This window comes from Spinacia oleracea, chromosome 2 (assembly GCF_020520425.1).
Source record: "Spinacia oleracea cultivar Varoflay chromosome 2, BTI_SOV_V1, whole genome shotgun sequence".
Lineage (NCBI taxonomy): Eukaryota > Viridiplantae > Streptophyta > Magnoliopsida > Caryophyllales > Amaranthaceae > Spinacia > Spinacia oleracea.
Window position 1 is genome coordinate 4,846,339 of NC_079488.1, and position 27,171 is coordinate 4,873,509.

At 37.1% G+C, this 27,171-nt stretch overlaps 2 protein-coding genes across 2 annotated transcripts; both read left to right on the forward strand.

The window, feature by feature from the left end:
* The first annotated feature begins 23,355 nt into the window (after nucleotides 1–23,355).
* Nucleotides 23,356–24,486, forward strand: LOC130466762 (uncharacterized). Its single transcript, XM_056835363.1, has one exon. It carries the CDS (start codon nucleotides 23,356–23,358, stop codon nucleotides 24,484–24,486), a length of 1,131 nt encoding a protein of 376 aa, XP_056691341.1.
* Nucleotides 24,487–25,713: 1,227 nt separating this feature from the next.
* Nucleotides 25,714–26,235, forward strand: LOC110776810 (uncharacterized). The gene has a single exon (XM_021981372.2). It carries the CDS (start codon nucleotides 25,714–25,716, stop codon nucleotides 26,233–26,235), a length of 522 nt encoding a protein of 173 aa, XP_021837064.2.
* The last annotated feature ends 936 nt before the right edge of the window (nucleotides 26,236–27,171 follow it).

Genomic DNA, 27,171 nt, shown 5'->3' on the forward strand with positions numbered 1-27,171 from the left:
TATTGCCGGAATCGGAAAATAATTCCGGAAACGGAAATATTAAATATTTGTTCGAAACGGAAATTAATTCCGGAATCGGAAATATTAAATATTGTTCGTATCGGAAATAGATTCCGGAAATGGAAATTTAATCGGAAGCGTATCGTACGAATTAGCATCGGACGAGGCCTGCCGGACGAAGGCCCAGCACGAAGCCAGGCCGTCGCCCAGCAAGCACGCACGCCACAAGCCCAGCGCGCGCCAAGGCCACGGATGCGTGGGCCTTGCTGCGTGGGCTGCAGCTCGCACGCATGGGCAGTCCTTGTGGCTGCCGTGTGTGTGTGAGTTTGTGCTCATGCGTGATTCCTGAATCTGCAAGAGTCAGTATATGATTAAATGTCTATTCCTAATTGGATAAATTAATTAAATAGAATTCATGTAGGATTCTAATTCCAATTAATTCGCATCCTACTAGGATTACGATTCCTTTTCCATAACTCTATAAATAAAGGCCTAGGGGTCATAATTTATATACAAGTTTCAAAGTATTCAAAAGTGAGTTTTTTGAGAGAAAATCAAACACACATCTTGCTCAAAAGTGCCGAAATTTTCTAGTACCTTAAGGGCGATTCTAGTTGGTCAATCTTAAGGCGGATCCGGACGTGCTGTGGACTATCTACGGAGGGACGACACTTGGAGTCCTAAAAGACTTGTTCTTGTTCGGTTCGGGCGCAGCTAGGGAGGGCACGCAACAAAGAGTATGCATCTAATTATGCTATATGATTATGTGTAAATAATATGTTTCCTGGGTTAATGGTTGTTTCCGCATGATCTATGTAAATGTCATATGTATCATAACCTAACAGTGGTATCACGAGCCCCTTATTATTTTCATAATCTGAATTGCATGAACATGGTTAAATATTACAAATTTGCAAGAATTAAAAGGGGTGATTAATTTTCGTAATTGTTAATTAATTGCAAATTGCGTTTATTTAATTATATGTACGCAGTTTTTCGGCAGTTTCTTCATTACTCATCCGAATTGAGTGATTTTTGTGTCAATTCCGCATGTAAAAGGCATTCTAAAATTTTGACAAAAATAGTATTTTTCTGCCGAACCCAGAATTCTCAAATTCGAAGCCTAACTATGACTTTTCGAAGGTTTTAGTTTTTCGGATGCAAAATTTCGTAAATTTAAGATGTTAAATTAAATATTTGCGATTCCTGTTGATAAATCTTGAATTTTTGATTGACCTACTGCATATGTTTAACAAGTTTGAATGCCTAGTCTTGTTAATTATGCAATCTAATTTGTAATTATGATTAATTTGTTGAAAATTAGAATAATTTAGAATTAATTTGATTTTCATAATTAATTATAATTTAATTAGAAACCTATGATTAAAAACCACCATAAAAATTGTAAATTTACGATAAATTTTAAATTTTTATGACCTAGACTTGAATCCATAACAATCGGAAATCAATTGGATAATAAATTTTCGATTTTTTCGCCCTAAAATTATGAAATTAATAATATTTATTAATTTGTCATTAATTTTAAATATAAATTTTAAATTTTTATGCGATTCGTTCATATAACTTGCACGCACGAAGCAATGGACGCTTCGTGTTACCCTTAAGGGGTGTTGTATAATGCGGGCATGCGACGACGAGCAAGGGAGCTCGTCGCCCGTGCGGCACGAATGCAATGAGCAAGGGCGTAGTGCACGAGCACAAGGCAGCAGCCCTGCCTTGTGTCGTGTGCCACGAGCAATGAACGAATGGGCATGGGCGAAGGGCGAGCCAAGGCAGTCGCGTGTGGGCAGCAAGCGAGCTGCGCCACAACGCGCGCTGCCTCGCACAAGTGCGCGCAGCCTCGCGCGCAGCGAGCGCAAGCTCGCGTGCCACGAGCGCTGCGCCCAGCACTGCTCGCGCGCGCAGCGCGCGATGTCGCTCGCCCAGCGAGCGATGTCGCGCACCAGCGAGCGATGGCTCGCGCCAGCGAGCGATGGCTCGCGCGCACAGCGAGCGAGCCAGCGCGCCCAGCGAGCGATCTCGCGCGCGCACTGCGAGCGATAGCTCGCGTGCGATGGGGCGCTGTGCGGAGGCTTGCGATGAGACAGCAGCAGCTATGCGACGAGCGCATGGGCTGCGCGCACATGGCCAGCAATGGCTGTGTGCGTACGGCCCATGGGCGTGCAACGCGTAGGGTGTTTTGCGTTTCGATTAGATCGTTTTGAATGTTTAATTTGAAAATTTCAGTTCACGTAATTTTAATTAATTTTAAAATTAATAATTTGAATTAATTTCTTGGATTTTAATTTTGAATATTATAATTATAATAAATGGAATTTATTTTAATTATTTTACTAAAATTAAAATCATGAATTAATTTAAATGCGACTGAAATTAAATTAAATTTTTGGATTCAATTATAAATTTATATGAGCTTTAAATTTTAATTAAATTTGTATGTTTCCGGTTAGACTAGAAATACAATTTTATGTTTAAAATTAGTAAAGCATATGAATTTATTGGTTTGAGTGGGAGCGCTTTTTAGTCATAAACTCTTGATTAGGTCTACAAATCCTTAAGGTTAAAACAACTCGATTAGAATTAATAAGGACTGAATAATTGGTAGATTATTGGTGACCTTGATTAATTGCTGCAAATGTTTACGTGATGCATAATGTGTTTTACTAACCAGCTATGTGGGCCATTCATGATAATGAATGGGTGAATGGTATATATTGTATATGTACTGTTTTGCAGGTTATGAAGTGACTAGTATGGCCCAAATAGGATAGAAAATATGGTCTGCGTACCATTAATTTGAATGTAATTGGTCTAAAGTACCAAAGTTATTTTTCAATTCAAATATGGTCTGCGTACCATCAAATAGTTGTAATTAGTTATAGCTTATCCTATTTGAAGAAAATGGTGCCTCCCACGGAGATTTTCAAGACGGACTTTGAAGTCAAAGCTTCAAGATGAAGTCGGGCCATACTAGATCACAAATATCTTATGCATGTTTTAAGTTATTTATTGCTTTAAATATGTCTTAAAATGCATGAGATCAAAAGCTTGATTATGTTGCATGATTAAGGATTTTAGTTCACTTAAAATCTAACCAACATAGTAAGAGCCTTAAGTTCCAAACTTAAAAATTGAGTTAAAAGGTGCCATGCCAAAATATACACTTGCTTGGATATCCTTTACATCAATCTAGTAATAGTTTTCGCTCAGCGAGGTGTTACTTATTGGTCCTAAAGGGGCAAGGTACACAAATAATTGTGAGTACATGTTAGTTTTGGTGAAACTCAACGATATAAGTAAGGAGTCCTTTTATGTCGTGGCAAATTCGATAGGTTTACCTAATAAGTTCTTAGACGTACCTATCAACCAAGAATAGTTTCTAGACTATTAGCAAAAGGCTTTTGCTTACCTAAGATGTTCTAGGATTAAGTCGACAAACTGTGCTTAGTTCTTCAATGATTTTAGGATCTTGGAATCATTTTATTCACACCTGCCGGAACACATAACTTGAATAAAATGCTTAATAAACATTGAATTATGCATGTATGCTAGAATTTAAGTTTATTAAGAGAAACTGTGAATGGTTATTTATTTGTTTATTCTTTTCAATTGTAGTTTTTAATATGGCAAACAACAATTCATTCAACATTCGATCAATTCTCGAAAAGGAGAAGTTGAACGGGAAAAACTTCCTTGACTGGCAAAGGAACTTGCAAATAGTTCTTATGCAGGAAGAAAAGGAGTATGTCCTAGATGAGGCGATGCCCGAAGCTCCTGGCGACGGGGTCACTCAGGCTGCCCTCAATCGTTGGATTGATGCCAACAAGGATGTGAAATGTCTAATGCTCGCCACTATGAGTGCGGATCTGCAGAAAACGTTCATCAACTCAGATGCTTTCACAATCATCAGTGAGTTGAAGAACATGTTCCAAGATCTGGCTCGAGTCGAAAGATTCGAGACTCATAGGCAAATTCTTGAGACCAAGCTTAAGAAAGGCGAGCCCGTAAGTCCACATGTTCTCAAAATGATTGGACTCATTGAGAATATGAGTCGGCTGGATCAGCAGTTTTCTCAGGAAATGGCTATAGACACCATCCTCCATTCTCTTCATAGCGGGTATGATCAGTTCAAACTGAACTAAAGTATGAATAGTCTGGACAAAACGCTCACTGAGCTTCACGGTATGCTGAAGACCGCTGAAAAGACGCTCAAAAGTGATAAGCAGGATGTGCTTATGGTGCGTGGGGGCAAGTTCAAGAAATCTGGAAAGAAGAGGAATGCTAAGAAAGGTGGCAACAAGGCCAGCCCAACTAAGCAAACTGGCGCCAAATCTGCAAAGAGGAAGGTCAGTCAACCCACTTCTGAATCCGAATGCTTCTACTGCAAGAAGAAGGGGCATTGGAAGAGAGATTGCTTGAAGCTAAAGGAAGATCAGAAGAACGGAACAGTCGTTCCATCTTCAGGTATTTTCGTTATAGACTGTATACTTGCTAATTCAACTTCTTGGGTATTAGATACAGGTTGTGGCTCACACTTATGTTCCAATCCACAGGGACTAAGAAGAAGTAGAAAGTTAAGCAAGGGAGAAGTCGACCTACGAGTGGGAAATGGAGCACGGATTGCTGCATTAGCCGTAGGAACTTACTATTTGTCGTTGCCCTCCGGGCTAGTTTTGGAACTGGAAGAATGTTTCCATGTTCCAAGTCTTACTAAAAACATCATTTCAGTTTCTTGCTTAGATGCTAAGGGATTTTCCTTTATAATAAAAGACAATAGTTGTTCGTTTTATTTTAAAGAGATGTTTTATGGATCTGCTAGATTAGTCAATGGACTTTATTTATTAGATCACGACAAACAAGTATATAACATAAATACCAAAAAGGCCAAAAAGGATGATTCAGATCTCACCTATCTGTGGCATTGTCGATTAGGCCATATAAACTTGAAACGCTTAGAAAGACTTCAAAGGGAAGGAATTCTAGAACCATTTGACTTAGAGGATTATGGTAAATGCGAATCATGTTTACTTGGCAAAATGACAAAGCAACCTTTCTCTAAAGTTGGAGAAAGAGCAAATGAACTATTGGGTTTAATCCATACAGATGTATGTGGACCAATGAGTACAAATGCTAGAGGTGGTTTCAGCTACTTTATCACTTTCACTGATGACTTCAGTAGGTATGGTTATGTCTACCTAATGAAGCATAAGTCTGAATCCTTTGACAAATTCAAGGAATTTCAGAGTGAAGTAGAGAATCAATTAGGCAAGAAGATTAAGGCGCTGCGGTCTGATAGAGGCGGTGAATATCTGAGCTATGAATTTGATGACCATCTGAAAGAATGTGGAATTCTATCAGAATTGACTCCTCCTGGAACACCACAATGGAACGGTGTGTCAGAACGGAGGAACAGAACCTTGCTAGACATGGTCAGGTCAATGATGGGTCAGGCCGAACTTCCATTAGAATTTTGGGGACATGCACTAAATACAGCTGCACTCACTATAAATAGAGCTCCGTCTAAAGCTGTCGAAAAGACTCCATACGAATTATGGTTTGGAAAGCCTCCAAATGTGTCTTTTCTTAAGATTTGGGGATGTGAAGTATACGTCAAACGATTAATTTCAGACAAACTTCATCCAAAATCTGACAAATGTATCCTTGTGGGCTATCCAAAGGAAACAAAGGGGTATTACTTCTACAATACATCTGAGAACAAAGTGTTTGTTGCTCGAGATGGTGTCTTTTTGGAGAAAGATCACATTTCCAAAATGACAAGTGGGAGAAAAGTAGACCTCGAAGAAATTCGAGTCGAACAACAAACTCTAGAGAATGCTCAAGATGACATTCAGGATGAAACTCAGAGATCTTTAGAAGAATCTGGTGAGAATCATGGTCAATCTAGAAATGTTACCCCGCGTAGATCGCAAAGATATAGATCTCAACCGGAAAGGTACTTAGGTATTTTGACGAACGAGAGCTATGACGTTCTATTACTTGAAAGTGATGAACCTGCGACTTACAAGCAAGCTATGACGAGCCCTAGCTCCAAGCAATGGCAAGAAGCCATGCAATCAGAATTAGACTCCATGTCTGAAAACCAAGTATGGGATTTGGTCGATTTGCCAGATGGCTACCAAGCCATTGGAAGCAAATGGGTTTTCAAACTGAAAAAGGACAAGGATGGGAAACTTGAAGTTTTCAAAGCTAGATTGGTTGCAAAAGGTTACAGGCAAGTCCACGGTGTGGATTACGATGAAACCTTTTCACCAGTTGCAATGCTAAAGTCTATTCGAATAATGTTAGCAATCGCTGCATATTACGATTACGAAATATGGCAGATGGATGTCAAAACTGCTTTCTTAAACGGCGTTTTAACAGAAACTGTGTTTATGACACAGCCTGAAGGTTTTGAGGATCCAAAGAATGCTAAAAAGGTATGCAAGCTAAAGAAGTCAATCTACGGATTGAAGCAGGCATCCAGGAGCTGGAATATACGTTTTGATGAAGCAGTCAGTGACTTTGGTTTCATCAAGAACGCGGACGAATCTTGTGTATACAAGAAGGTCAGTGGGAGCAAAATTGCTTTCCTAGTATTATATGTCGACGACATATTGCTTATCGGAAATGACATTCCTATGTTGAACTCTGTCAAGATTTGGCTTGGGAAATGTTTTTCGATGAAGGATCTAGGAGAAGCACAGTACATATTGGGCATCAAGATTTACAGAGATAGATCTAAAAAGATGATTGGACTTAGTCAAAGCACTTATATCAATAAGGTGCTTGATAGGTTCAAGATGGCGGACTCCAAGCGAGGCTACCTACCCATGTCTCATGGAATGACTCTAAGCAAGACTCAGTGCCCAAAAACACTTGATGAGCGTAGACGAATGAATGGGATTCCATATGCATCATTGATTGGTTCAATAATGTATGCTATGATATGTACACGCCCGGATGTTGCGTACGCACTCAGTGCTACGAGCAGATACCAGTCAGACCTAGGAGAGGCGCATTGGACTGCTGCCAAGAACATTCTGAAGTACCTGAAAAGGCACAAAGATGACTTCCTGGTCTATGGTGGAGATGATGAATTAATTGTTAATGGCTATACGGACGCAAGTTTCCAAACCGACAAAGATGATTTCAGATCACAGTCTGGGTTTGTCTTCTGCCTCAACGGAGGAGCAGTAAGCTGGAAAAGTGCTAAGCAAAGCACCATTGCGGATTCTACAACTGAAGCGGAGTACATTGCTGCACATGAAGCAGCAAAGGAAGCTATATGGCTAAGGAAGTTCATAGGAGAACTTGGTGTAGTCCCCTCCATTAAAGGACCAATAGCCCTGTATTGTGATAATAACGGAGCTATTGCACAGGCAAAAGAGCCTAGACACCACCAGAGAGTCAAGCATGTACTTCGTAGATTTCACCTTCTACGAGAGTTCGTTGAAAGAAAAGAAGTCGAGATAAGCAAAATTGGAACTGATGACAACATATCAGATCCATTAACTAAACCTCTGCCGCAAGCGAAGCACAACTCGCACACTGCAGCTATGGGAATCAAGCATATTGGAGAATGGCTTTGATGTCTCTGTTTAATGTTTTAAAGTTTTAGAGTTTAAATCTTTGTAAAACATTATTGGTTAATCATTCACAATAAATGAAAGGAATTCATTTTTCCATTTAATTCGTGGTTTATTAAATGATGAGTCCCTTCAACTTGACGATATATTCAAGATAGACTGTCAGGACCAGTCCTGTGACTAAGAAATGTCTATCAAGTGAACTTGAATGTCAAAGGTTGAAAATGGTCCCTAATCGGAGTTTTCTATAAAATTGGACGCATAGAAAACGTTAGACGATTAGAATGCAAGATGACTAGTAGTTCTGTTTCTTGAACTATGTGGACATGGCAATGTCATAATCATTTGCATAGATGCTTACTTTGGGAAGACTAGTATCGGACAAGACCTATGAAACTTTACTGTAAGAGATGAAAGTCTGTCATAAGTAAATTTCATTAAATTATTAGACACTAAATCCTCAATACCTGAGTGATTTGAGATTACTTGTTTGAGAACTGGTTGCTTTGACGTTGACCAACCGTCGCACCGTAAAAGGAGGCTATAAAGGCAACGCTCAGGTAATCACCTATCAAACGAAGTCTAATCTCAAGATCGCAAGATTGGGATTGTCCTCCCATAAATCGGGATGAGATGCTTAAAAGTTGTACAAGGCCACTCGGAGAGCTAGAAACTGTGAAATGCATGGCCGTGCTCGGATGAATCATAGGCTATGATTATCTGTTTATTTGATCAGTTGAACTCTGAAACCGAGGAACACCTCTGGACATAATAAGGATGACAACTCTTACCTTATGTTCAAGAGCAAGCATCGAGCGACAAAGGAATTAGGAAATGCACACTTGTCCCTAAGGACAAGTGGGAGACTGAAGGAAATAATGCCCTTGGTCCAAGTATGCATTCTATGTTAAGTCTAATAAATGCGGTTCAGTATTAATTAACAAGTTAATAATTCAGTGAGATCAAGTGAGCTGAATGCCTAGCTAGAGGCCGCTTCAGTTCAAGTGGAATTAATGATATTAATCCACAGCTTACTCTTGACTGAACCCGTAGGGTCACACAAATAGTACGTAAACGGATCAAGTATTTAATGGCATTAAATACTCCATCTATGAATATTCGGAACCGACGGATCTTGGTTTCAGTGGGAGCTAAGATCGTCACAGGCAAGAAATGAATACTCCGGAAACGATGATATTGCCGGAAACGGAAATATGGATCGTATCGGAAATATGAATATTATCCAAGTCGTAGATGTTGCCGGAAACGGAAACATGGTACGTATCGGAAAATATTATTGGAAATGGAAATATTACCAGAATCGGAAATATTGCCGGAAACGGAAATATTGTCAGAATCGGAAATATTGCCGGAATCGGAAAATAATTCCGGAAACGGAAATATTAAATATTTGTTCGAAACGGAAATTAATTCCGGAATCGGAAATATTAAATATTGTTCGTATCGGAAATAGATTCCGGAAATGGAAATTTAATCGGAAGCGTATCGTACGAATTAGCATCGGACGAGGCCTGCCGGACGAAGGCCCAGCACGAAGCCAGGCCGTCGCCCAGCAAGCACGCACGCCACAAGCCCAGCGCGCGCCAAGGCCACGGATGCGTGGGCCTTGCTGCGTGGGCTGCAGCTCGCACGCATGGGCAGTCCTTGTGGCTGCCGTGTGTGTGTGAGTTTGTGCTCATGCGTGATTCCTGAATCTGCAAGAGTCAGTATATGATTAAATGTCTATTCCTAATTGGATAAATTAATTAAATAGAATTCATGTAGGATTCTAATTCCAATTAATTCGCATCCTACTAGGATTACGATTCCTTTTCCATAACTCTATAAATAAAGGCCTAGGGGTCATAATTTATATACAAGTTTCAAAGTATTCAAAAGTGAGTTTTTTGAGAGAAAATCAAACACACATCTTGCTCAAAAGTGCCGAAATTTTCTAGTACCTTAAGGGCGATTCTAGTTGGTCAATCTTAAGGCGGATCCGGACGTGCTGTGGACTATCTACGGAGGGACGACACTTGGAGTCCTAAAAGACTTGTTCTTGTTCGGTTCGGGCGCAGCTAGGGAGGGCACGCAACAAAGAGTATGCATCTAATTATGCTATATGATTATGTGTAAATAATATGTTTCCTGGGTTAATGGTTGTTTCCGCATGATCTATGTAAATGTCATATGTATCATAACCTAACACTTGTCCGATACTAGTCTTCCCAAAGTAAGTATCTATGCAAATGATTATGACATTGCCATGTCCACATAGTTCAAGAAACAGAACTACTAGTCATCTTGCATTCTAATCGTCTAACGTTTTCTATGCGTCCAATTTTATAGAAAACTCCGATTAGGGACCATTTTCAACCTTTGACATTCAAGTTCACTTGATAGACATTTCTTAGTCACAGGACTGGTCCTGACAGTCTATCTTGAATATATCGTCAAGTTGAAGGGACTCATCATTTAATAAACCACAAATTAAATGGAAAAATGAATTTCTTTCATTTATTGTGAATGATTAACCAATAATGTTTTACAAAGATTTAAACTCTAAAACTTTAAAACATTAAACAGAGACATCAAAGCCATTCTCCAATATGCTTGATTCCCATAGCTGCAGTGTGCGAGTTGTGCTTCGCTTGCGGCAGAGGTTTAGTTAATGGATCTGATATGTTGTCATCAGTTCCAATTTTGCTTATCTCGACTTCTTTTCTTTCAACGAACTCTCGTAGAAGGTGAAATCTACGAAGTACATGCTTGACTCTCTGGTGGTGTCTAGGCTCTTTTGCCTGTGCAATAGCTCCGTTATTATCACAATACAGGGCTATTGGTCCTTTAATGGAGGGGACTACACCAAGTTCTCCTATGAACTTCCTTAGCCATATAGCTTCCTTTGCTGCTTCATGTGCAGCAATGTACTCCGCTTCAGTTGTAGAATCCGCAATGGTGCTTTGCTTAGCACTTTTCCAGCTTACTGCTCCTCCGTTGAGGCAGAAGACAAACCCAGACTGTGATCTGAAATCATCTTTGTCGGTTTGGAAACTTGCGTCCGTATAGCCTTTAACAATTAATTCATCATCTCCACCATAGACCAGGAAGTCATCTTTGTGCCTTTTCAGGTACTTCAGAATGTTCTTGGCAGCAGTCCAATGCGCCTCTCCTGGGTCTGACTGGTATCTGCTCGTAGCACTGAGTGCGTACGCAACATCCGGGCGTGTACATATCATAGCATACATTATTGAACCAATCAATGATGCATATGGAATCCCATTCATTCGTCTACGCTCATCAAGTGTTTTTGGGCACTGAGTCTTGCTTAGAGTCATTCCATGAGACATGGGTAGGTAGCCTCGCTTGGAGTCCGCCATCTTGAACCTATCAAGCACCTTATTGATATAAGTGCTTTGACTAAGTCCAATCATCTTTTTAGATCTATCTCTGTAAATCTTGATGCCCAATATGTACTGTGCTTCTCCTAGATCCTTCATCGAAAAACATTTCCCAAGCCAAATCTTGACAGAGTTCAACATAGGAATGTCATTTCCGATAAGCAATATGTCGTCGACATATAATACTAGGAAAGCAATTTTGCTCCCACTGACCTTCTTGTATACACAAGATTCGTCCGCGTTCTTGATGAAACCAAAGTCACTGACTGCTTCATCAAAACGTATATTCCAGCTCCTGGATGCCTGCTTCAATCCGTAGATTGACTTCTTTAGCTTGCATACCTTTTTAGCATTCTTTGGATCCTCAAAACCTTCAGGCTGTGTCATAAACACAGTTTCTGTTAAAACGCCGTTTAAGAAAGCAGTTTTGACATCCATCTGCCATATTTCGTAATCGTAATATGCAGCGATTGCTAACATTATTCGAATAGACTTTAGCATTGCAACTGGTGAAAAGGTTTCATCGTAATCCACACCGTGGACTTGCCTGTAACCTTTTGCAACCAATCTAGCTTTGAAAACTTCAAGTTTCCCATCCTTGTCCTTTTTCAGTTTGAAAACCCATTTGCTTCCAATGGCTTGGTAGCTATCTGGCAAATCGACCAAATCCCATACTTGGTTTTCAGACATGGAGTCTAATTCAGATTGCATGGCTTCTTGCCATTGCTTGGAGCTAGGGCTCGTCATAGCTTGCTTGTAAGTCGCAGGTTCATCACTTTCAAGTAATAGAACGTCATAGCTCTCGTTCGTCAAAATACCTAAGTACCTTTCCGGTTGAGATCTATATCTTTGCGATCTACGCGGGGTAACATTTCTAGATTGACCATGATTCTCACCAGATTCTTCTAAAGATCTCTGAGTTTCATCCTGAATGTCATCTTGAGCATTCTCTAGAGTTTGTTGTTCGACTCGAATTTCTTCGAGGTCTACTTTTCTCCCACTTGTCATTTTGGAAATGTGATCCTTCTCCAAAAAGACACCATCTCGAGCAACAAACACTTTGTTCTCAGATGTATTGTAGAAGTAATACCCCTTTGTTTCCTTTGGATAGCCCACAAGGATACATTTGTCAGATTTTGGATGAAGTTTGTCTGAAATTAATCGTTTGACGTATACTTTACATCCCCAAATCTTAAGAAAAGACACATTTGGAGGTTTTCCAAACCATAATTCGTATGGAGTCTTTTCGACAGCTTTAGACGGAGCTCTATTTATAGTGAGTGCAGCTGTATTTAGTGCATGTCCCCAAAATTCTAATGGAAGTTCGGCCTGACCCATCATTGACCTGACCATGTCTAGCAAGGTTCTGTTCCTCCGTTCTGACACACCGTTCCATTGTGGTGTTCCAGGAGGAGTCAATTCTGATAGAATTCCACATTCTTTCAGATGGTCATCAAATTCATAGCTCAGATATTCACCGCCTCTATCAGACCGCAGTGCCTTAATCTTCTTGCCTAATTGATTCTCTACTTCACTCTGAAATTCCTTGAATTTGTCAAAGGATTCAGACTTATGCTTCATTAGGTAGACATAACCATACCTACTGAAGTCATCAGTGAAAGTGATAAAGTAGCTGAAACCACCTCTAGCATTTGTACTCATTGGTCCACATACATCTGTATGGATTAAACCCAATAGTTCATTTGCTCTTTCTCCGACTTTAGAGAAAGGTTGCTTTGTCATTTTGCCAAGTAAACATGATTCGCATTTACCATAATCCTCTAAGTCAAATGGTTCTAGAATTCCTTCCCTTTGAAGTCTTTCTAGGCGTTTCAAGTTTATATGGCCTAATCGACAATGCCACAGATAGGTGAGATCTGAATCATCCTTTTTGGCCCTTTTGGTATTTATGTTATATACTTGTTTGTCGTGATCTAATAAATAAATTCCATTGACTAATCTAGCAGATCCATAAAACATCTCTTTAAAATAAAACGAACAACTATTGTCTTTTATTATAAAGGAAAATCCCTTAGCATCTAAGCAAGAAACTGAAATGATGTTTTTAATAAGACTTGGAACATGGAAACATTCTTCCAGTTCCAAAACTAGCCCGGAGGGCAACGACAAATAGTAAGTTCCTACGGCTAATGCAGCAATCCGTGCTCCATTTCCCACTCATAGGTCGACTTCTCCCTTGCTTAACTTTCTACTTCTTCTTAGTCCCTGTGGATTGGAACATAAGTGTGAGCCACAACCTGTATCTAATACCCAAGAAGTTGAATTAGCAAGTATACAGTCTATAACGAAAATACCTGAAGATGGAACGACTGTTCCGTTCTTCTGATCTTCCTTTAGCTTCAAGCAATCTCTCTTCCAATGCCCCTTCTTCTTGCAGTAGAAGCATTCGGATTCAGAAGTGGGTTGACTGACCTTCCTCTTTGCAGATTTGGCGCCAGTTTGCTTAGTTGGGCTGGCCTTGTTGCCACCTTTCTTAGCATTCCTCTTCTTTCCAGATTTCTTGAACTTGCCCCCACGCACCATAAGCACATCCTGCTTATCACTTTTGAGCGTCTTTTCAGCGGTCTTCAGCATACCGTGAAGCTCAGTGAGCGTTTTGTCCAGACTATTCATACTGTAGTTCAGTTTGAACTGATCATACCCGCTATGAAGAGAATGGAGGATGGTGTCTATAGCCATTTCCTGAGAAAATTGCTGATCCAGCCGACTCATATTCTCAATGAGTCCAATCATTTTGAGAACATGTGGACTTACGGGCTCGCCTTTCTTAAGCTTGGTCTCAAGAATTTGCCTATGAGTCTCGAATCTTTCGACTCGAGCCAGATCTTGGAACATGTTCTTCAACTCACTGATGATTGTGAAAGCATCTGAGTTGATGAACGTTTTCTGCAGATCCGCACTCATAGTGGCGAGCATTAGACATTTCACATCCTTGTTGGCATCAATCCAACGATTGAGGGCTGCCTGAGTGATCCCGTCGCCTGGAGCTTCGGGCATCGCCTCATCTAGGACATACTCCTTTTCTTCCTGCATAAGAACTATTTGCAAGTTCCTTTGCCAGTCAAGGAAGTTTTTCCCGTTCAACTTCTCCTTTTCGAGAATTGATCGAATGTTGAATGAATTGTTGTTTGCCATATTAAAAACTACAATTGAAAAGAATAAACAAATAAATAACCATTCACAGTTTCTCTTAATAAACTTAAATTCTAGCATACATGCATAATTCAATGTTTATTAAGCATTTTATTCAAGTTATGTGTTCCGGCAGGTGTGAATAAAATGATTCCAAGATCCTAAAATCATTGAAGAACTAAGCACAGTTTGTCGACTTAATCCTAGAACATCTTAGGTAAGCAAAAGCCTTTTGCTAATAGTCTAGAAACTATTCTTGGTTGATAGGTACGTCTAAGAACTTATTAGGTAAACCTATCGAATTTGCCACGACATAAAAGGACTCCTTACTTATATCGTTGAGTTTCACCAAAACTAACATGTACTCACAATTATTTGTGTACCTTGCCCCTTTAGGACCAATAAGTAACACCTCGCTGAGCGAAAACTATTACTAGATTGATGTAAAGGATATCCAAGCAAGTGTATATTTTGGCATGGCACCTTTTAACTCAATTTTTAAGTTTGGAACTTAAGGCTCTTACTATGTTGGTTAGATTTTAAGTGAACTAAAATCCTTAATCATGCAACATAATCAAGCTTTTGATCTCATGCATTTTAAGACATATTTAAAGCAATAAATAACTTAAAACATGCATAAGATATTTGTGATCTAGTATGGCCCGACTTCATCTTGAAGCTTTGACTTCAAAGTCCGTCTTGAAAATCTCCGTGGGAGGCACCATTTTCTTCAAATAGGATAAGCTATAACTAATTACAACTATTTGATGGTACGCAGACCATTTTGAATTAAAAAATAACTTTGGTGCTTTAGACCAATTACATTCAAATTAATGGTACGCAGACCATATTTTCTATCCTATTTGGGCCATACTAGTCACTTCATAACCTGCAAAACAGTACATATACAATATATACCATTCACCCATTCATTATCATGAATGGCCCATATAGCTGGTTAGTAAAACACATTATGCATCACGTAAACATTTGCAGCAATTAATCAAGGTCACCAATAATCTACCAATTATTCAGTCCTTATTAATTCTAATCGAGTTGTTTTAACCTTAAGGATTTGTAGACCTAATCAAGAGTTTATGACTAAAAAGCGCTCCCACTCAAACCAATAAATTCATATGCTTTACTAATTTTAAACATAAAATTGTATTTCTAGTCTAACCGGAAACATACAAATTTAATTAAAATTTAAAGCTCATATAAATTTATAATTGAATCCAAAAATTTAATTTAATTTCAGTCGCATTTAAATTAATTCATGATTTTAATTTTAGTAAAATAATTAGAATAAATTCCATTTATTATAATTATAATATTCAAAATTAAAATCCAAGAAATTAATTCAAATTATTAATTTTAAAATTAATTAAAATTACGTGAACTGAAATTTTCAAATTAAACATTCAAAACGATCTAATCGTAACGCAAACACCCTACGCGTTGCACGCCCATGGGCCGTACGCACACAGCCATTGCTGGCCATGTGCGCGCAGCCCATGCGCTCGTCGCATAGCTGCTGCTGTCTCATCGCAAGCCTCCGCACAGCGCCCCATCGCACGCGAGCTATCGCTCGCAGTGCGCGCGCGAGATCGCTCGCTGGGCGCGCTGGCTCGCTCGCTGTGCGCGCGAGCCATCGCTCGCTGGGGCGCGACATCGCTCGCTGGGCGAGCGACATCGCGCGCTGCGCGCGCGAGCCATCGCTCGCTGGCGCGAGCCATCGCTCGCTGGTGCGCGATATCGCTCGCTGGGCGAGCGACATCGCGCGCTGCGCGCGCGAGCAGTGCTGGGCGCAGCGCTCGTGGCACGCGAGCTTGCGCTCGCTGCGCGCGAGGCTGCGCGCACTTGTGCGAGGCAGCGCGCGTTGTGGCGCAGCTCGCTTGCTGCCCACACGCGACTGCCTTGGCTCGCCCTTCGCCCATGCCCATTCGTTCATTGCTCGTGGCACACGACACAAGGCAGGGCTGCTGCCTTGTGCTCGTGCACTACGCCCTTGCTCATTGCATTCGTGCCGCACGGGCGACGAGCTCCCTTGCTCGTCGTCGCATGCCCGCATTATACAACACCCCTTAAGGGTAACACGAAGCGTCCATTGCTTCGTGCGTGCAAGTTATTTGAACGAATCGCAAAAAAATTTAAAATTTATATTTAAAATTAATGACAAATTAATAAATATTATTAATTTCATAATTTTAGGGCGAAAAATCGAAAATTTATTATCCAATTGATTTCCGATTGTTATGGATTCAAGTCTAGGTCATAAAAATTTAAAATTTATCGTAAATTTACAATTTTTATGGTGGTTTTTAATCATAGGTTTCTAATTAAATTACAATTAATTATGAAAATCAAATTAATTCTAAATTATTCTAATTTTCAACAAATTAATCATAATTACAAATTAGATTGCATAATTAACAAGACTAGGCATTCAAACTTGTTAAACATATGCAGTAGGTCAATCAAAAATTCAAGATTTATCAACAGGAATCGCAAATATTTAATTTAACATCTTAAATTTACGAAATTTTGCATTCGAAAAACTAAAACCTTCGAAAAGTCATAGTTAGGCTTCGAATTTGAGAATTCTGGGTTCGGCAGAAAAATACTATTTTTGTCAAAATTTTAGAATGCCTTTTACATGCGGAATTGACACAAAAATCACTCAATTCGGATGAGTAATGAAGAAACTGCCGAAAAACTGCGTACGTATAATTAAATAAACGCAATTTGCAATTAATTAACAATTACGAAAATTAATCACCCCTTTTAATTCTTGCAAATTTGTAATATTTAACCATGTTCATGCAATTTAGATTATGAAAATAATAAGGGGCTCTGATACCACTGTTAGGTTATGATACATATGACATTTACATAGATCATGCGGAAACAACCATTAACCCAGGAAACATATTATTTACACATAATCATATAGCATAATTAGATGCATACTCTTTGTTGCGTGCCTTCCCTAGCTGCGCCCGAACCGAACAAGAACAAGTCTTTTAGGACTTCAAATGTCGTCCCTCCGTAGATAGTCCACAGCACGTCCGGATCCGCCTTAAGATTGACCAACTAGAACCGCCCTTAAGGTACTAGAAAATTCGGCACTTTTATGAGCAAGATGTGTTTTTAATTTTCTCTCAAAAAACTCACTTTTGAATACTTTGAAACTTATGTATAAATTATGACCCCTAGGCCTTTATTTATAGAGTTATGGAAAAGGAATCGTAATCCTAGTAGGATGCGAATTAATTGGAATTAGAATCCTACATGAATTCTATTTAATTAATTTATCCAATTAGGAATAGACATTTAATCATACACTGACTCTTGCAGATTCAGGAATCATGCATGAGCACAAACTCACACACACACGGCAGCCACAAGGGCTGCCCATGCGTGCGAGCAGCAGCCCGCGCAGCACGGCCCACGCAGCCGTGGCCCTTGGCGCGCGCTGGGCCTGCCTTGCGGTAGGCCTGGGCGCTGCCTTGGCTGGGCTTGTGGCGCGCACGCTTGCTGGGCGATGGCCCCGGCTTCGTGCTGGGCCTTCGTCCGGCAAGCCTCGTCCGATGCTAATTCGTACGATACGCTTCCGATTAAATTTCCATTTCCGGAATCTATTTCCGATACGAACAATATTTAATATTTCCGATTCCGGAATTAATTTCCGTTTCGAACAAATATTTAATATTTCCGTTTCCGGAATTATTTTCCGATTCCGGCAATATTTCCGATTCTGACAATATTTCCGTTTCCGGCAATATTTCCGATTCTGACAATATTTCCATTTCCAATAATATTTTCCGATACGTACCATGTTTCCGTTTCCGGCAACATCTACGACTTGGATAATATTCATATTTCCGATACGATCCATATTTCCGTTTCCGGCAATATCATCGTTTCCGGAGTATTCATTTCTTGCCTGTGACGATCTTAGCTCCCACTGAAACCAAGATCCGTCGGTTCCGAATATTCATAGATGGAGTATTTAATGCCATTAAATACTTGATCCGTTTACGTACTATTTGTGTGACCCTACGGGTTCAGTCAAGAGTAAGCTGTGGATTAATATCATTAATTCCACTTGAACTGAAGCGGCCTCTAGCTAGGCATTCAGCTCACTTGATCTCACTGAATTATTAACTTGTTAATTAATACTGAACCGCATTTATTAGACTTAACATAGAATGCATACTTGGACCAAGGGCATTATTTCCTTCAATTTTAGTAAGATATATATATATATATATATATATATATATATATATATATATATATATATATATATATATATATATATATATATATATATATATATATATATATATATATATATATATATATATATATATTCATAATAGTAAAAATCTTTAATTCTTAAAAAGTGCGCTTCACTTCGATGAAACTCGCGTCTTGCGCTTGCGCTTTGCGCTTAAGCTCTAGGACTCATATCGCTTTAGTGCGCTTTGCGCTTTTTTATACACTGAACCCACCACATCACCAAGAAGGATACAATTTTATCTCTATAAATGTCCATCACTCGTCGAATCACTACAGATATATTATCGTCTAATAGGGTGGAGACAGACAAATGTTTATTAAATTCGCTTCACCGATTTTTTTTATTTTTATTTTGATATAAATATTTTATGGAGATATTTAAGATAATAATATTCATGGAATTGAGAATACTCCGTACTCGTAAAGTTATAAGATTTTAGATATTAGTTAATTTATTTGGTGATAGTTTTCAACTTTTCATATCTTATTGTTGTGTGTCCATTTAATTAATAAATAGTGGGTCAACTACATACTTCTTAAAACATTAATAATTAAAATAAAAATAGGCAATAAAAAATTTTGACTCGTGCATCGCACGGGTCTTATTTTTCATATATGCAAAGATATTCATAATTTCATGGATTTTTTGGTTTTTACTACCTTGAAAATACACCACTTTTGTATTTACTACCTTATGAAAATTTTATTTTAAATTACTACCTTAAAGTTTCAATTTATTTTTATTTACTACCACTTTACAGTTTTCTCATTTTAAAATTGAGATATCTCTTTCGTTTCTTAATCATTTTAAGTGATTCAAAGCCCATTCTTCTCATTTATGTGTAAGGATTCCATAGAGATCTTGCTTTTAAAATTTTACAAAAGGTAAAACTAATTAAATATTATATGTAAAAGTTTAAAATATATATGAATTATCAAACGAATTGTTTTAAAATGTCATTCTCAATGCAATCCCTATAGAGCAAGGAGAATAACGAACTTTGAATCACAATAAACGATTAAGAAACGAAAGAGATATCTTAATTTAAAAATGAGAAAACCGTAAAGTGGTAGTAAATAAAAAAAATTTGGAAGTTTAAGGTAGTAATTTAAAATAAAAATTTCATAAGGTAGTAAATACAAAAGTGGTGTATTTTTAAGGTAGTAAATACCAAAATTTCCTAATTTCATTGTATAAATGTGTGAGAATGTACCATGATATTGTATAAAAGATTAAAGGAGTATGTATGTATATTAGTAATATTGTCAATAATATTATTGTGTATAAAAGTATTACACAAAATCGCATTCCAAATAAAAAGTTCATGATACGTTATTTAAGTAAAATATACAAAGATATGATTATGTCAGGTAGTACTCCGTATGATTACGATATTATGCATGAGATTGACTACGTAAAACATAGATGTATTTTGTGAAATTTTTCATATTGATAAGTCATTGTTATCATGAAATGCAGTCAGCCTATTCTGACAATAATGTATCTATTGCAATTAATTTTATGTGCAATATATATACACTTTTTTATACTACCTTCGTTCTTGAAAGTTCTTTACGCTTTCCGTTTTAGTATGTTCCTGAAAGTTCTTTGCACTCTGCTTTATTCCATTTTTAGCATATTAACTTTACATGTGTGCCTTCATTTGATCCACTACAACATGCAACTTGCAATATTTTATTATAGGAATCCACCATTACTTACCCAATCACAATATTTTAATATTAATTTTCATCCTAGCACATTGTTGGAAAATTTATAGCCACTCATTTTCTCATTTGTTACCCCACCATCACATGTTCACAAAAATTCCTTAATTACCGTGCAAATAGTAAGCGTAAAGATCATTTAGGAATGGAGGTAGGCATTGATCTTGTGGACTTAATTTCAGTTCCATTTAGTCTAATTCAGTCCAGTTCAGCTCCATTTAGTTCAGTTCAGTTCAGTTTATCTTCTTATTTAGTGATCTTATTTTATTATTATTTGGCAAATACAACCCAGTAAAGTTCCCTATTTGTCAATTACAACCCCAAACTTTTAATTTTGCCAATCACAATCTCAAACTTATACATCCATTTTAAATTACAACCGAAGTCATTTCTCGACAAAAATCACCGGAAGATAATGTCATATTTCGATTTTTTTAATTTTAATTTTTCGATTTTATTGTTTTAGTTCTTATTTTTCGATTTAATTTTCTTTATAGATTATGTAATTGTTTTTTTAGTAACATTATGACATCATTTTTCGGTAAAGTTTGCTGGAAAAGAACTCTGAGTTGTGATTTAAGATGGATGTATAAGTTTAAGGTTGTAATTGATAAAATTAGAAGTTTGAGGTTATTATTGGCAAATATGAAACTTTATTAGGTTGTATTTGACAAAATTTCCTTATTACTCCCTCCGTCCCGGAATACTCGACCCGGTTTGACCGGCACAGAGTTTAAGGGACTTGAATTGACTTATTTAATTTAATAGGTAGTAGTTGATAGTGGGGTATTATTTTAATGTAGTTAGTGGGAGGTGTGTTAAGAGGTGGGGTTGGGGGAGAGTAGGGGTTGAATTTTTAATTATTTTTTGTATGGAGTAGGGGGTAGGTGGGTTAATAGGGGTGGAGTGAGAAATAATATAATATTGTTAGAATATTTCCATTTTTAGAAATAGGTCAAGTATTAAGGGACGGCCCGATAAGGAAAACAGGTCAAGTATTCCGGGACGGAGGGAGTATTTTTATAATTATAATGTTAAATATTACTATTAATTATATTGGAATGTTCATCTTTATTTTCATTTATTATTATTATTATTATTATTATTATTATTATAATTTTTATTATTTATTATTATTACCATTATAAGCTTTCGAATTTTATTACACTTTTTAAAACATTATTGTTAGAAAAATATATAAATACATTTGATCTTCATCCTTCTCATCAACTCATTCGTTCCACAATTATGTTCAAATTTAGAATTTTGACATTATTAACAATTGAACAAAATCTTCTAAATTACTTCCAATACACAAGAAAAAAACATATTTATATGGGGTATTGTTTGATTCGTCTCAATGAGTAATTTAATAATATCAAAATTTTATATTTTTTACAAATACATAATTAGTGATATAAATGATCTAAAATGTGCATTGGAAAATGTGAAAAGTATAAATTGGAACATCAATATGGAACGGGGGGCCTGAGTATTACATACCCATTTAATACCCACTTTATGTATCCCGGTCCACCATTTATCTTATTATGATTCTTTTCATAATTGTGCAATCACTTTCTTTTATTCTGTTCTCAGCGATATAAACATAAACAGAGAGAGTATTTATTTAGTTAAATTTTTGGGTCAATATTACGACATATAAACCCTTAATTATAAGATATAACCATTATAAATTCTACGATGGCTAATCGAGTTAGAAATTTTAAAATCATATTTGCCCCTTCACCCCCAGTATGATATAATATGATATATTTTTAGTAGATCAAATATTTTACATTATAATATGCACCCACTTTATTCGACCAAATATTCATTCAAAAATGTCATACTCCACCCTCTTAACTCAATTGACTCATTTAAAAATTTATCTTATTCATCAACTTTTAAATCGAACTTAAAATAAATTGTAAAATACAAATTAATATCTTTCTAAGTTATATGTACATATATGCTCACCTATCTTATCTTGTTATGTCTTTTGTATATTATTAGCTTTCGGTTTTTATTACACTTTAAAAAAAGTAGAAAAAAAATATAAATCCATTCGATCTTCATCCTTCTCATCTATTACTTACCCATTTTATGTTTCTATCTATAATTGTGCAATAACTTTCTTTTATTATGTTCTTGGCGATATAAACATAAACATATGGAGTACTTATTTAGTTAAATTTTTGTGTCGATATTACGACATATACTTTCATTAAATTAGTTTTGCATGTACATAATATGAAACAGATCAGTTGCGTTGACATTTACTTCGTATGTCGTAATACCATTTAATGTTTACTACTTCACTAATACATAAATATAAAAGATATTTTTTAGTTAGGCAACAATATCTTTTAAAATATACTTCGGAATAAGATATTGAATTGAAATATATCCTTCAGATAAATGATTTGTTTAATTAGGAAGGGGAAAAGAGTTGGAATTTTTGTTGGTATGTTTATTATCAATGGAATCTTTACGACTTATAATGAAAATCAATTATATTTTTCCTTAACTAAATTGTTTTAATTATTTTTATTTAATTAAAAGAGAGGCGAATCAATGAGTGACATTTGTCATCACCACATTGATTTCCTCTCTTTTAGTATAATACTAGTTTAGGGCCCGTGCAACGCACGGCTACTACTAAAACAATTTATTATTTTAATAGTAACTAAAATACTTGTGATATTAGGAAAACATGAAAGTAAAAAGGATATATGAAAAAGTATAAATTCAAAGTTGTGTAAAAATAATATTCAAATGAACTAAATTTGCATATTACTATGCAAAGTTAAAAATTATAGTCGTTTACTTGTATGTAGAACGATCTAACAACGTTAACCAAACCCGAATGACTCAAGACTAATTTTTGAAAAGAGCCGAGCATAACCGAGTTAGTCAAATACAACATATTTTGAATTGAGTAAAATCTTGATAAATAAACTTATATGTTAGTCTACTTACCATGTATTATTATTTTAATTAACATTCTTACTTACCAGTTAGCATGTATTATATTATTAATAGTAGACTAACATTAGAAGTTCATTTATCAATATTTTTTATATTTCTTATCAGATTAAAAAGTTATAATATTAGATGATAGGATAGGATCCATAGTTAGACTTTCTGAAGTGCAGCCAATGAGGAACTGTATGCTCCATTGTAAGCTAACTGAAGTAAAAACAGTAGGGAGACTCTATACTTGGAACAACAAGCAAGATGGAGAGGATAGAGTTTTCTCTAGAATTGATAGGGTGTTGGCTAACTCAGAGTGGAATGATTTGTTTGATACTGCTGAGGCAAACTTCATGCCAGAAGGTCATTATGATCACAGTCCCATGCTTCTCAATTGCTATCAAAGAGCACCTCAAAAAAGACCCTTTCGTTTTTTCAATATGTGGACCACTTCCCCTAGGTTCAACACCATTGTTGAGGAGAACTGGAAAAAGTATGTGTATGGGTGTCCCATGTATAGGGTGATGCAGAAACTGAAGTGGATAAAAATGGACCTAAAAGTTTTGAATCAAGAGGGTTACAACAATGTTGAAGCTGAACAGATCAAAAGACACAAAGCTTTGCTTGAAGTGCAGAATCTTCTTCATTCTACTCCTGGTGATCAGGGGCTAGCTTCAAGGGAGAAAGTAGCATCAGATGAGTATAGAAGAGCTAGAGAGAACTACCTTTCTTTCCTGCAGCAAACAGCAAAAGTGCAATGGCTTCAGAATGGTGATGATAACACAAAAGCTTTCCACCAAAGTATTAGACAAAGGAGAAAACAAAACAGAATTTATGCCATTCATAATGGGGAAGGAAAATGGGTTCAAACTGATACAGAAGTTCAAATGGCTTTTGTGCAGTTTTACAAAAATCTTTTCTGTACCACTATGGAGAATAAAGCACCATTACTTGATGCAGTCATGGATATGGGACCTAGACTGAATGACACTCACAGAGGAAGATTAGCTTGTTCTGTTACAGTGGAGGACATTAAGAGGGTGTTAGATACAATCCCTAGTTCTAAAGCTCCTGGGATGGATGGCTTTAACAGTCATTTCTTCAGAACTACTTGGGATACCATCAAAGGGGATATCCACAGTGCAATCAAAGATTTTTTTGAAACAGGAAAAATTCTAAAAGAAGTGAACATCACTTCTATCACTCTGGTGCCTAAGGTGAAAGTGACCTCTTCAGTGGGGGATTTTAGACCCATAGCCTGCTGTTCTGTCATTTACAAGTGTATCTCTAAGCTTATGTGTGAGAAACTTAATTAAGTTCTTCCAGATATTATCTCCCACAACCAAGGAGCATTTGTAGCTGGGAGATCTATCCTTCACAATGTGCTTATTTGTCAAGACATAGTGAAGATGTACAGAAATAGCCAGAAAGTACCTTGTTGCATGATGAAACTTGATTTACAAAAGGCCTATGATACAGTGGAATGGAGCTTCTTAGAGGAAGTTATGGTCAATTTGGGTTTCCCCTCCCATTTCACCAAGCTTGTTATGACCTGTCTCACCACCACTCAATATTCAATATTGATCAATGGGGTGCCCACTGAGTTAATTCAGCCAACTAGAGGCCTGAGACAAGGGGACCCTCTCTCCCCTCTTCTGTTCACTCTCTGTATGGAATATTTTTCCAGAACTATGAAAGCAATTGGTCAACACCCTCAATTCAGATTTCACTCTAGATGCAAACTGCTAGCTTTGAATCATATGTGCTTTGCTGGTGACCTCTTAATGTTCTGTAAGGGGGACCCCAAAGTGGTGAACATTATGTTGGAAGGTTTCAACTTGTTCTCTGAAACCACAGGGCTTAAGGTTAATACTCACAAGTCCTCCATCTATTGCTGTGGTATAAATCAGGAGGACATGAACACTATTGGGCACCTTTCTGGTTTCAGATTTGGGTCACTCCCTTTCAAGTATTTAGGTGTCCCAATCAGTACTGGTAAGCTGAAAAGTAGTGACTGTGAAGCTTTGGTTGAAAAGATGACTCTCAGAATAAAAGTTTGGAGCTCTAGAAACATCTCTTTTGCTGGAAGAATTCAACTCATAAACTCAGTGCTCATGAGCATCTGTGTGTATTGGGCTCAAATGTTTGTTTTCCCCAAAGCTGTCTTGAGGAAAATAAATGCTGTTTGCAGATCTTATTTGTGGCATGGTTCTTATGATGATTGCAGACCTGGTTCTGTAGCTTGGGACAAACTTTGTTGGCCTAAAACACAGGGAGGGTTGGGTTTTAGGAATCTGCTTCTTTGGAACAGGGCTGCTATTGGAAAATTGGCATGGGCTGTGGCTCAAAAATAGGATAACTTATGGGTAAGATGGATCCATGCAGTTTATGTGAAGAGAAAGAACTGGTCTGATTTCACCCCCACTTCTACAGCAAGCTGGGTGGTGAAATATATCTGTCATGTCAAAAAATGGTGCAATGACAAATTCAGTGAGCAATGGCTTTTTGATACTGCCTATACCATTAGAGGTATGTACACCAGAATGATTGAGGGGGGTATGAAGGTCCAATGGTCTCATTATATTTGGAACAGGTTAACTGTCCCTAAACACAGGTTCATCCTGTGGTTAGCTATCCAAGGCAAACTGAAAACAAAGGATAGACTGCATCAATATGGAATAGGAACTGATGATTTGTGTTCCATCTGTGGTAGAGAAACTGAGTCAAGCATTCATCTGTTCTTTGATTGCTGTTTTAGTGATGACTGTAAGAAGGCTGTGCTCACTTGGGTTGGCATTCCTGGTGGGGATCTAGGCCTGTTCCCCCTTCTCAGAAAGGCTGAAAGATACACTAAGGGTGATTTTAGAAGGAAAGTAATGTACATAGTGATTGCTGGTCTTGTGTACCATATTTGGAAGGCTAGGAATGAAAGTGTGTGGCTGTTGAAGACCCCCACTGTGAATCAAGTGGTCAAGAATGTGCAGACTGATGTTAGAGGCAGAATTCAGAACATCATGGGTAGGAAAGTGAGTTCCAGAGATAGGGATTGGTTTTCTTCACTCTAGTTTGGGTGTTGTTTAGGCTTTTTAGCTAAGTGTTCTTAGCTTCTGTTTTCTTAGTGTAGCTGTTGGGCTGTCACTTTGAGTTGTAAATTGGTGGTTGGTAATTAATAAAATCTGTTACTTGCTTGCCAAAAAAAAAAAGTTATAATATTACATAAAATCATCTATGAAAAAATAATATTGATTTAGCTTTCCTCCAATAATATATTATGCAGTACACATCTATGGTAATTAAAATATATTTTTATCTTAGTTTCCTAAAAAAAAACAATGTAATTTATTTATTTTAAAGTAAAAAAAAATAAAAAATCATTTTGGCGGGAAAAAATTGCACCACAAAATGACACGTGTCATTCTTGGTGTCTCTTTTAGTATTTAGTAATAGATATAGATATAGATAATTGGGTGAATATTTGAGAAAGAACACGTACAAGAAGGGGCAATTAGTAATTACATATTTGAGAAAGAACACAAGAAAAGACGATGTCTTGTTAATATAAAATTGGAAATAATATTTATTCACTCTTATTAGATTGTAATTTCTATTTTTAAATTTATACTGAATAATTTACAAAAATAAAATAAAATATTATATGACCATTATAAAATTTATTTCCGCCTTTAATTTGTTATGGAATACCATATTTTAATATTTAATTTCATAGTAAAAATATAGCGTTGATAGTAAAAATATATTTGATGAGTCGCAGTCTACGGGCATCATTGTGGTACCATTAAAAGAGTGACACATAGATTGCGACACATTTTATTTGTCGCAACTTGCGACCTTTATCACCACCCTTAATACGGAGTACTTCTTCTGTTTTCTTTTACTTGCAACTTTTTGACATTTTCACGTATTTTAATGCATAATTTTAAACATTAATAGCTTCAACTATCGATTGAGAAAAATGATGATTTAAAAATTTACATTGAGAT